The sequence below is a fragment of the Crotalus tigris genome, unplaced genomic scaffold (genome assembly GCF_016545835.1).
Source record: "Crotalus tigris isolate CLP2741 ecotype Arizona unplaced genomic scaffold, ASM1654583v1 scf7180000018940.2059657, whole genome shotgun sequence".
Classification (NCBI taxonomy): domain Eukaryota; kingdom Metazoa; phylum Chordata; class Lepidosauria; order Squamata; family Viperidae; genus Crotalus; species Crotalus tigris.
Window position 1 is genome coordinate 1,077,899 of NW_024097284.1, and position 13,013 is coordinate 1,090,911.

The 13,013-nt window shown below is 36.8% G+C and overlaps 1 protein-coding gene across 2 annotated transcripts in view; it reads left to right on the forward strand.

Annotated features, from left to right (window-relative positions):
• GPR158 (G protein-coupled receptor 158) overlaps positions 1–13,013 on the forward strand; it is a 176,377-nt gene that overhangs the window by 14,679 nt on the left and 148,685 nt on the right. For both annotated transcript variants that reach the window (XR_005558465.1, XM_039357716.1), the window contains exon 2: positions 12,225–12,330. Coding sequence is in view for 1 of the 2 variants with exons in the window: in XM_039357716.1 (XP_039213650.1) it covers positions 12,225–12,330 (106 nt within the window). In the remaining variant the exon portion in view is untranslated. The remainder of the gene's footprint in view (positions 1–12,224; positions 12,331–13,013) is intronic.

Sequence of the window (13,013 nt, forward strand, 5' to 3'; positions counted from 1 at the left end):
TAACAACAGCGTTACTAACAATTACAAGGAATCACTTAAGCACTGTGACAAGAAAAGTGGAACAAATCTGTTATTCTGTATATCTCTGAGTCTTACTGGCAATGTTCTGGCTTTGCTACCAGGAGAAGATTACTCTCTCAGTTGCCTACCAATGATATTTTGGGGCAAACAACTGCCTCAATTAGCAACAGAAATTTTGGACTCAGTTGTGGTCATAAGTTGAAGACTACCTGTATCTAAAGAATTATAACCTTAGTTTGGCAAGATTCTGTGAATTAGGTGTAAGCAAACAAAGACTTCAATTCAATTGGATCTGGTTATCTTGTTTCTGGGCTTGGGCTGATGAAGATTCTCTCAAATGTCATTTTGCCACTTTAAAAAGTCTACAAAGACAACAACATTCCATGACTCAGCAGGGCAACAACATGTGCAAAGCACCAGGTATTATCAGAGCAGATATTCTAGATGTGGACAGATTTTTATTATATGCAAAAAATATTTCAAACATTAAAATGATTGATAAGCCACCTACTTTTCTCGTTATAATCTCAATGAATATTATGGTTCATTGATTTTCTTCAAATATTTCACACAGGATGTGTCTCATTTATAAAGTACTATCGAAGATACTGTAGATCTAGAGCAGGGGTCCCCAATTCCTGGCCCGTGGACCTGTACCAGGCTGCGGCATGCCAGCAACTGGTCCACACAAACAAGCAAAGCCCTATCTGCGAGATACAGGCAGCACACAAAACCACACATCCTCCAGTCTGCGGAAAAGCCTCTCTCAACAGAACTGGTCCCTGGTGCCCAAAAGGTTGGGGACCTCTGATCTAGAGGGTTACCAATTACCCATCCCGATTCTAGGAGATCTGATGTAGATTGATTATTGGCAGTTTGAAAGTACATTTGCTGAAATCTCTAACACCATAGAACAGTGGTTCTCAACCTTTCTAATGCCGTGACCCCATAATACAGTTCCCCATGTTGTGGTGACCCCCAAGTAGGTGTGGCCACCAATAAGAGGGAGTAGGACAGCTAGGGAAAAGGGAAAAAAATGGCAGACAGCGTGGTTTGGCGACCCCCGTGAAATGGTCGTTCGACCCCAAATGGGGTCCCGACCCACAGGTTGAGAACCACTGCCATAGAAGATGACAGTTTTCTAGGTTTATAGTAGGTTTAGAAGTGTGAGAGCAAACTGTTTAAGCTTAAATCTCAAATCCATTCAGTGTTAATTCCACATAAGTCAAATCCAAACTAGAACATAACCACTAAACCCAGTAATATCAGGCTTTTTTTGTCACAGAACGCCCAGAATGGAGTTCCGACACCTTTTTTGGATGGAACCTTATAGGGTAGGCAAGGCGGGTGGTATGATGTGTGTGAGTTCCAGCACCTTTTTTTTTTTGTACAAAAAAAGCACTGAATAATACTATATTTGTTGTTGTTGTTAATTGCGAAGTCGTGTCCGACCCATCGCGACCCCATGGACAACGTTCCTCCAGGTCTTCCTGTCCTCTACCATCTTCTGGAATCCATTTAAGTTCACACCTACTGCTTCAGTGACTCCATCCAGCCATCTCATTCTCTGTCGTCCCCTTCTTCTATTGCCCTTAATCTTTCGCAGCATTAGGCCCTTCTCCAGTGAGTCCTTCCTTCTCATTAGGTGGCCAAAGTATTTGAGTTTCAACTTCAGGATCTGACCTTCTAAAGAGCAGTCAGGGTTGCTCTCTTCTAGGACTGACCGGTTTGAACGCCTTGCAGTCCAAGGGACTCGCAGGAGTCTTCTCGAGCACCATAGTTCAAAGACCTCAATTCTTTGGCGCTCAGCCTTTCTTATGGTCCAACTTTCACAGCCATACATTGCAACTGGGAAAACCATGGGCCTGGATTATATGCACTTTTGTTGGCAGGGTGATGTCTCTGCTTTTTAGTATGCTGTCTAGATTTGCTTTCTTCCCCAGGAGCAAGCATCTTTTAATTTCTTGGCTGCAGTCCCCATCTGAGGTGATCTTGGAGCCCAGAAAAATAAAATCTGTCACTACTTCCATTTCTTCCCCATCTATTTGCCAGGAATTAAGAGGGCCGGATGCCATGATTTTGGTTTTCTTAATGTTAAGTTTCAAGCCAACTTTTGCACTCTCCTTCTTCACCCGCATCAAGAGGCTCTTTAGTTCATCTTCACTTTCTGCCATTAGAGTGGTATCATCTGCATATCTTAGATTGTTGATATTTCTCCCGGCAATCTTCATTCCAACTTTTGATTCATCTAGCCCTGCCTTTCTCATGATGTGCTCTGCATATAAGTTAAATAGGCAGGGCGACAGTATACAGCCTTGCCGGACTCCTTTTCCAATTTTGAACCAATCAGTGGTTCAGTGTCCAGTTCTCACTGTTGCTTCTTGACCCGCATATAGGTTTCTCAAGAGACAAATAAGATGGTCTGGTATTCCCATCTCTTTAAGAACTTGCCACAATTTGTTGTGATCCACACAATCAAAGGCTTTAGCATAGTCAATGAAGCAGAAGTAGATGTTTTTTCTGGAACTCCCTAGCTTTCTCCATGATCCAGCGTATGTTGGCAATTTGATCTCTAGTTCCTCTGCCTCTTCAAAATCCTGCCTGTACTTCTGGTAGTTCTCAATCCACATACTGCTGGAGTCTAGCTTGTAGGATTTTAAACATAACTTTACTAGCATGTGAAATGAGTGCAATGGTGCGATAGTTGGAACATTCTTTGCCATTGCCTTTCTTTGGAATTGGAATGTAAACTGACCTTTTCCAATCCTGTGGCCACTGTTGAGTCTTCCAAATTTGCTGGCAAATTGAGTGTAGCACTTTTACTGCATCGTCTTTTAAGATTTTGAATAGCTCAGCTGGAATACTGTCACCTCCACTAGCTTTGTTGTTGCTCAGATTTTCTGAGGCCCATTTCACTTCACATTCTAGGATGTCTGGTTCGAGGTCAGTGACCATCTCATTGTGGTTATCTGGGACGTTAAGCTCATTCTTGTATAGTTCTTCTGTGTAATTTTGCCATCTCTTCTTAATCTCTATTAGGTCCCTGCCATTTTGGTCCTTTATCATGCCCATCTTTGCATGAAACGTTCCCTTCATATCTCCAATTTTCTTGAAGAGATCTCTGGTAAGGCTAAACCTGTAGGCTCAGTTATTTCTATAGGTCTACTCCAGTCATGGTAAACTACTTTCCAATGTTGAATTACATTTCCCAGCATCCTCTAGGCCACAGGTCCATAACTTTAAGTTAAGCTTTGATCCAATTTCTGCTGTGCCCGGCAGTCATTTCTGATTCTTTTCAAAATCTCAGCCTGAGATGTAAAATAAATTTGGCAGGACTTAATCCTGGCTATTCACATTTTAGCAACCAACCACTGCTTAAAAGTCAGTAATTCTAGGCCAGGTTTTCAAAGCAAAGCATTGAGCTTGATTTTCTTAGACAAGTATTCCATTGTAGAAAATACCCATGTTTTGATAAATTAATGCAGCTAGTGGCATTAATCCCCCAGATTGTCAAGTGTGAGTTTATGTGGCCTGATCCTATGTGTGCTATTTGGAAAAAGGTTCCATTGATTCCAATGAATTTTCTTTCTAGGTAAAGATGGGTAAACTGATAGTCTTTTATGTGAATAGAGACCATAAATAATGAATTATTATGTTTTAAAATGAAGAAATTCCAAGAAGTGAGGATATTTCTTTTTAAAATGTGTTTCAAGTGCTTCGGCAGAAAGTAGCAAATATCTGGATTACTTGCAATAAAAAGCAATGGTTTCTGATTCATGGAATAAGTGTATATATGTTATAAGGACCTAAACATAAGCTATTAAGTATAATAATTTTCTCTCTCTCCCTCTCCATCTCTCTCTCTCTCTCCACATCCTCTCCCCTCTCTCTCCTTCTCCTCACTTTGCCAGCATATAAATTAATTGTGTGTTTGTGTCTCTGTGTGCATACCTATATATTCTCTATTTGCTTGTAAGCTCCTGTGTCTGTTCTAAAAATAAATCCCCAGGCTGAACTCAGCGTTCTAATGTTCTGCAAGTCAATATCTACTTTATACTATTTTACATGTGGTTCTGACTGAGGGATCAAAAGATCTAAATAGAAAATAAGCTAGATCCTAGATCCTTTTCTAGAGAGGAAAAGCCTGCATTCATTTCTTGTACAAATATACTGCAAAGATTCCTAAAGATCTCAAAGAGATTCATTATGGCAGAAGGTTTTATGGGATAAAACCCAATTCACTGGATGCCTGGTATTATCTTTATTGACATAGGTCCTTTTTTTTTTTTTAAAAAAAAATCCACAATTCTACCAAGAGACCATCAAGCACAAGTGTTTCAGTCAGTGAGATGCCTATGTAAAGTTTAAATGTTTACAGTAAAAGAATAGTGTGGCCATTCACAACATCAATAATTGGATAAGGCAATTTTCCAGGCTCTGTAAAACAAATTTATTATGCTAGGTCAATACCTTGCAGCTATGAACTGTAATTTTGCAGTTCTTGTATATACTTGAGCCTTGCTTTTGGGCTGCATAAATTTGTATTTCATGTTTTTGACCAGAGAACAGCAACCTATGGCTTAAAGACCAAAAGTAGCCCCTGAGCTCATTTCTGTGGCCTCAAATGCCCCCGAATCACAATACCAAATTTAGTAACATAATTGCAAGATTTCTCACATTGTGAAGGTCCAAAAACATATGAAAATGTTAGCATAAGCCTGAAAATACACCTGACAGAGCTTAAAACTCTCTTTGATCCAGGAAACAATGGAAAATCAGCTGATCTACCCCATTTTGAATCTTTGGCAGGCTGATATGACCCTTGTTCTCTTAAAAATATAAAGGTTGTCCATCGCTGCAATACTTTCTTCTTTGTGTTACTAGTCCATCTTTCTCCAACCTGGATGGAATCAGATATTGATTTGAACTCTTTGGATTCATTGGCAACATGACTAATCTTGAGAATTCTGGAAGTTGAAATCTAGATATCTAGAGAATATTACATTAGGGGAAGACATTGTGCAGTTTTTCCTCTGTTCTGTATTATGAAAAATAGATAGCAGAAACAATGGGGATATAGTGGGAAGTTATAAATGGGAAATAATTGTCTGGATCATGAAACAAAATTCTGTGAATGAAGATGGACAATTGGAAAGCTAGCAAGGGAAAGAATATGAAGTAGATCATAATTTGATAATAGACTTGTTTGGGTTGATGTGTTGGGTCAAGTAAGCCTTGATTTGCCTAGGACATGCCAATTATTGACATGCCAGTTACTGACTCAATTTTAGATCCACTTGAGTTTTCACTTGAAGTAAGACTCTTCTGTCTTGTTAAAAAGTCATTAGATTGAAAGGTTGTTCACATCAAAGATGATGTGACATAGTGCTGGGATGAGTCGCTGGAAGCTGAATGGCATATAAATCATATTTCCTCCCCTTCTGTGCCATATTTGTTTCACTCCACAAAGGGATCTTTCTCCTTTTTTTACATTACAGAATATTTGTTTTTCATCAAGATAGTATGCAGAACATACTGCATACTGAAGGGAAGAACAATATCAACAAGATAGTATGCAGAACATACTATCTTGTTGATATTGTTCTTCCATTCAGATACTCTTTTATTGTCTGATAGGAAGCCCTCTGCAACATGGAAAATGGGCTGGCCAACACAATGTGCAGTATAGTACAGTTCTGGGGATTCAGTTTAGTAGCAAATACTAAGAAGCCCCTTATTTTCAGCTAATATTTACTATCAAGCAGCTGTTTTGCCCAGCAGCTAATCAGCTGCCTCTGAAACATTCACAAACAGAACAGTAGCCATTGGCCACTTTTGTTTCCCAATCAGTAATAGAGAAAAATATGGGACCACTAAACCTGGAGGAACCATCATGGCCAGCATTAAATCTTGAAATAGCAGATCCCAGAAATTACTTATAGGCTATAAGGGAAAATGCTGAGTTCAACTCCTAATATAATTATAAACCAATCAGTTGGGCTTTGGGTGAACTGTTGATTTGCAGGTTTCTACTTGTTCTGTGATCAGAAGACTGCAATACAGATGTACACTACTGTCTTGTACTAACTCCTCTGTACCACGATTCTGAAATGTAATAAGCTGCCTTTTTTTTCTTCCGTGTCCACCTCTCAGAGGCTGCCTGGAGAAGTTTTTGCAGTTTTTTTCAAAAGTGATTTGACATTGCTTCCTTCCTGAACCTGAGAGAAAGTGATAGACCTAAGGTCACCCTGCTAGCTTTGTGCCTAGGGTAGGATTAGAACTCATGGTTTCCTGGTTCTAGACTGCTGCTTTAACCACTATACTAACTGGCTCTAATTAGTTGCTACCAGATAATAAAGTCTTGTCTACTGGCCCTAAAAATATTCATTCAATTCGTAAAATAAAATAGTATTTTGTATTAGTATTAGAATATTATGTAAAATATGGAAAGCTTATTAGCTATAAAATAAAAAAATATTCTCTAGGATTATCAGAAGAACTACAATTACCAAGATTTGTTTATTTAATAATTAAATAATAGAAGTTTGAATTTTGCTAGGCAGCAGTATCAAGCTAGATAAATGTCAGAGTGATTTGATGTTGCTGACAAGCCAAATTTTAGTTATCATGCAGCTAATGTTCCATATCCCTAGCAAAACATCAAGACAGCACTGCTAATAGGACACCCACTTCGTTTAGCAACTAGATCATTTTGTTTTTAATTCCACCTGAACACAGAGCTTGTGTGACATATATGAAGATCTCTTTTTCTTTTTCTAGCTGAACTAGTACAGCTTTTGCCAATCTGGCATCCTCTAGGTATATTAGGTTTATATATTCCCAGTCATCTGGCAATTCTGAAAATTGCAATCCAGCACACAATAGTTAGTTGATATTTCTACCCTAATACACACCACAGCTTTAAAAGGTAGATAAGAAAATGTAGTTCTTCAAGTTCCTGAACAGCTAGAGATGTGTGTATGTATATGCGTATACATAAACTGGTGGGAAAAATGAAGAATATAGACAACATGTTAACTCTCATAAATTACTGCTTTGTACAAAGTTTGATATGGATCCTCTTAGGATAAAAGCAATCACTGTATTCAGAGGGGCTGCAAAATATAAACTGGGGGTGTTACAGTCCTTACAGTTTGTGGATTTCCCAGAAGCAACAAGTTGGATGCTGAAGGAAACACATCATGGAGAGAAGGCAAGATTATAGCTTTGCTCAGCTGATCTTTAGAGTCAGAAATTACCTATTCTAGTTTCTGTAAACAAAGCTTCTTCAGTACATTGTTTGAAAGATGCTTGGTTTTACAATGGAAACTGGGGTTTTCTTTTCTTCAGATATTCCCCTCCCTATTCCCCATTCCTTTTTAATTTTTCCAACACGATGTGGGAGACCTATCTAATCCTTTAGCCCACTATATCTTAACCTCAGCAACTTCAAGATGTGTGGACCCCAATTCTCAGAATTTCCAAGGCAATAGTTGGCTAGGGTATTCTGGGAGTTGAAGTCCACTTCTTAAAGTTGCTGAGGCTGAGACATTGCCTTAGCCTTTTAAATAAATACTTGAGCTTTCCTTTCTAAAAGCAAGTTGATTTTGAAATATACATACGGTATAGCTGCTGTTTTGAATGACTCTGTTCTGAATATTTTGTTTGCTGTCCTGGGATAAACTGTCCAAGAACTGCATCATGAGTAGGTATATAATGAATCAGATCAGTTCCACAATTTTGATAATGGTCTGAAATGCAGATAAAAGCCAAAACAAGTAAATATTCTCATGGCATATACATTAGGCACAGGATATAAGATATTGCCCTAAATATTATTGCCTAGAGCAATATTCTTTCTGGCTGGGAAATTTTGGGAGTTGCAGTCCACACATCTTAAGCATGTCAAAGTTGAGAAACATTGGTCTCAAGAGATTCATAATGGAAGGGAACAATGCCCTTGTGGTCTGGCCTCTGGGTCCCAGAATGCTGCATGAGAAAGGTCAGTTTTTTTTCCTGAACAGCTTCAGTTGACTTTTGCATGATAAGTAAAATCCTTTATAAAAAAATTAGGTAGAGTTGCATTTAATTAATTATTATGATTAATTCTACTTTTTGCTTTCAATTGTTACTTCAATTAATCTTAATAAAATCAAACCTTAATAAAATACCATTTGTATGGCTAGCACCAATTTATTTAATAATTTCTTTCTTTTTGACATTTTTTTGTTCAGTTGTATCCAAATCTTTGAAGGATGTCATTTTATCCAGGTTGTTTGTTAATCATTTCTTCTTTGAGTTTTCATAAGCTCATGTTCCTGTTAACTGTGACAGAATTGATCTATCTTGTTTTCTGTCAGCCTTTTTTTAATTACCTTTAATCTGCCCATGTTTCAGGTCTTCTAAAAATGTTTACTTCCACTTTCTATTTCTTCTACTTCAGCATTTCTTATGATGTATTCTCTATATGCGTTAAAGAATAATATGACAATATAGACTAGACTAGAATAGACTAGACTAGACTAGACTGGACTAGAACTGGAAGGGACCTTGGAGGTCTTCTAGTCCAGCCCCCCACTTAAGCAGGAGAATCTATACCATCTCAGACAAGTGACTGCCTAGCATCTCCTTAAACCAGTTAGTTGTTACTTTCTTGTCAACATATAATTTCTTCCAAAAATAGATGAAGCATTCATAATTTGTTGTGATCTAATCAGTCTAAAGATTTTATCAATAAAAGAAAGCTAGGCCTTTTTGGAACTCCCTTCATCATTCCATTAACCATCGGATCTTAGCAATGTGATTTCTGCTCTTCCTCTTTCTTTAACTCAGTTGTGTATCTGGAAGTTCTTGTTCTATGTTTTTGGAAAAGTGAGTTGCTAAATCTTTAGTAGAATCCTCCTAGCCTGTGAGATCAATGCAATATTTCAGTAGTTTGATGAACATTTCCAGTCCTTTAGCTTTGCTTCTCTTTCCCACAACTCCTTTGCGAACAAAATGTGATATTTTAAGTGCATCTTTCTATAAGGGTTTAAGCAGTTTTGCTAGTATTTCATCATCTCTTGAAGCTTTGTTAATAGCAATTTAACTTCCTTTCCACAATAAATGATCAAATGGTCAGTGATCTAACTTTTATTCTTATCACTGATTTAAGGATTTTTTTTTACTGTACTTTTGTATATTTATATCAGATTTTCTTTATGTCTTCTTTCTAAGTAGCTTTTTGTCTTCTTGGCCTTTTATTATGCCCATATACATAAAAGATGTTCTTCATTTCTGCAATTTTAAGTAAGCCTCTTGTCCTTCCCAATCACTTGTTACCCTCTTTGCATTGCTTATTTAGATATCAGTCCTTGTCTTTTCCTGACCAGAGTTTAGCATTTAGTTTTCCTCTGTGTCTGTTATCTCTTGCTTTCTACATTTCTTCAGTTGTTTACAGCCTATCGGTAGGCAGCCATTTTGCCTTCTTTTGCTTTTTGTATTTCGGGATATTTCTGTTTGCTTTACCCTTAACAGCATTACAAATTGCAGTTCAGAGTCCTTTGGCACTCTAGTTATCAAATCTAATTCACCAAAACTTCCTTCACCACATCTCCACTTTAAACATTTCAACTTAGTGGTTTTGAGAGACTCTAAGATTTTGGGACCAACCTGTCCTACATCTATGAAGTAATGATTTGATCAAATTCATCATGATTCTTTTTGTGAGTGTAATATTTGCTTCTTGCTAGCTTGGCTGGCTGATTGCTTTCTGCAACATTACAGGTGGTACCCCTGGGAAATACTCTTGACAAACAACAAGCAGAGAGGTTAAATGCATTGTTGTTTGGTGTTTCAGAGAAATTCCATAGAGATCATTACACATTAGAGTTAGCTGTTCTCCCATTTGTGGAATGTTATTTGGAAAAATACTTACCTAGTTCCCAATTCATTTTTCTTAAGAAGATAGGAAATTGCTTTCTAAAATAGTGAGTCAGTCCATTGATCACAAAATGCAATGTCCTTCTTTTGGGAGTGTTTCTCAACATTACTTGGAAATGCAAGGAAGTTTTTGTATACAAATATGCATTCTAGGCCAATTTTACAAGGCATGGAATAGTCCTGAAAAGTAGTTTATTTTTTAATTTATTATTTTATTAAATTTTAAATTAATTTTAATTTGTTATTTATTGACATGATGTATACTCTACTGTTTGCTCTAGGGCACTCTTTTAAACTTGATCTAAATTCAGGATGAAGCACCAAGTAGGGAGCAAACCAACAAAACACAATAATCATTGGAAAAGGTATCAGTTATCTGGATAGCCACAAGAAGAAGATGGATGGTGGGAATCCTTATACGGTGTTGGATCAAGTGTAGAAAACAGGTCTTGTTAGTATGGAAGTTGAAATAATAAATAATGGCTTCTGAGATGTAAGTCCTGCTAATGCTATGAAGAGTTTTGAGTTACAATCGAAACATTAATATGAGTAGTTTCTTCCAAAGCAGATTGCTTGTTTATGTTATCTCCCATTGTTTATTCTCACTGGCAAAGGTTTTCTAGCTTGGAGGGGAGGTTTCCCATTAGCTTCTATTTTAATGCATTAACAATTTGGTTCCTTTTGACATCTTTCAATTTTTTATGGGAACAGTTGCAAATCCCTGCTCTAATCTGATCCCTTTCAAACTTGGGGTTGCATAGGAGGCCTTTTACATGAAAAGGGCATGTAATATTATTTTTCCTAAAGGGAAAGACCATAGAGCTATGGCTAATCTATGATTCTACAACACTTACCCCCATATTTCTCAATGCTAGAAATTCAAATGTCTATTCCAGAAAATTGTTAGGGAATACATTTTAAGCCATTAGGCTTTCCCAAAAATAAAAAAAAAGATACAAAAGATCAACTGGGACTGTATAAATTTTTGAAAGTAAATGCTATTATTTCTGCCTATAGCAATATTTCTTCCAAAGTAGGAAAGATGACAAATGAACTTCACACGGATCAACATTCATGTCACAACTAAGTCAGAAATATGCATGTTTTAAACCTAGAAATACTTGATAAATAGTTACTTGCAGTTTGTATAGGCTGATGGTTTCTGGTATCTCATAGGTGTTATTTAAAAATTGGTGTTATATTTATAGTTCTCTTTCTTTTAATTTATCCTCATCCATGCCTTCCACTACCATGAACTTTTCAGATATATTCGATTATACTTCCCAGAATTAACAGCCAGGTTGGGAAGTCTGCCCCAATTTTCTTAAATTAGGATACTTTCCTGATGCCGTTTGACTCTGAGGGAAGGGTCAAACATGTCATAAGTCACAAGTCCCTGCATGCTCGCAGGAGATCTAAGTCCAGCCCACCTTGAATACCTCTCTTATCTCCCACTCATTCCCCTTAACAGCCAGTTGATCAGATTCTTGTAGAGAGCTTAAGCTCTCCTGATTTCCCTAGGGCTTGACCCTAAAACTGTTGTACATTTGCTTGAACCAATGAGAAAAAAAAATTAGATTTAATATCCACTTGCAATTAATTAAATAATTCTGTTATCATCAAGGGCACTATACAAGACACTTCCATAAGCAAGATCTACTATTTCTAGGTATGTGAAAAGAAGCAATTACATGAGGCAGATCATTCTTGGCACAGAAAGTTTCTGTTCATAAAACTGGATAATAATTCTGCTCCATTTTCTTATGATTTTGGATGAATCAGGAGAGCATATGAAAGTTTACTTTCTCTGAGTTTGGAAATAAGTTGAATGAAGGCTCTGGATGAATTATTATTAGGAATTATAATTATCTCTTAGGGATCAACAGACACTGTACAACCACCATACATTGATGTAGTATTCCCAAACCTAATATTCCCAGAGAGGCTGGAATATAGTTACCATAAACTCTGAATAGTGTTGCATGTCAGTTGGGCCCAGGTGATGGATGGTGATTATTTAATACAATAAACTGAAGAGCATGAGGTAAAAGAAAGTTGTACTATGATATACCAGCCAATTACAATGTATCTTTTTTTTGGGCATTAATATTGCAGTTTTCGCCCTTGTAACTAGATTGACTGAAGGAGATGCTTCATTTCACTAAACATATCTTTTCAGAAATGCTCTTAAAATGGACTGCAGCTTTTTTCTATTTCTTTCCATAGAAATAAAAATGGTATCCTGGTTTTATGCAAATTAATCTCCTTTCCTTTCTTTTCAGGGGTGTTGTGAAAGTCGACGTAAATCTACAGAAAGTGGATATTGATCAATGTTCAAATGAAGGCTGGTTTTCAGGAACTCACACATGCAATTTAAATAATACTGAGGTAAGAAATCATATGAAGAAAACTAATTCATAAATTATAATGCAGTCTTTCATGTTAAATTTTATTTTGCATGAAGGCTGACAACATTCTTGGTCAATCTTATAGAACTGCCAAATTAAGTAAAAAAACATTTTAAAACAATGGCCAAAATCTAGATAAGATTTTGAGAAAAATTAGCATTCTCACATAATATTGTGTGAGATTTCACATTCCCATATGAGGTCTATATGAGATCTTGGCTAAGAGATTACTAAAACTCTCATGACATCTGACCCTTTATTTTTTATTTCAAAATCACACATTTCCCAAGCTTGTTGGCAAAACAACTTCTGTTCCCAAAATGTTTCCTTTTAACTTTGTGACTCTAGGACTATTTTAAGACTCTAAAATCATTGTGTTTCATCTTTGGGTATTCTATATCCTTATTGTATGGCATTATCTTGGAAAATCATTGCAAGAACAATGTACCAATGTTGAAAATAAACAAGGAAAGCCATGAGACAATATAGGGTTTCTGCTTCATCCTCTGCTTTATTTTTAAGAAGAGACCTACTTCCCTCATTTACTTTTTTCCCAATTAACTTTCTGTATTGTTTGCCATTGGATGCATTTCTAGGTAAGTAAAGGTCTATATCAGAGGGGCATCACATACTTTGATTTTTAAGAATTGTTTTGCTTTTCAG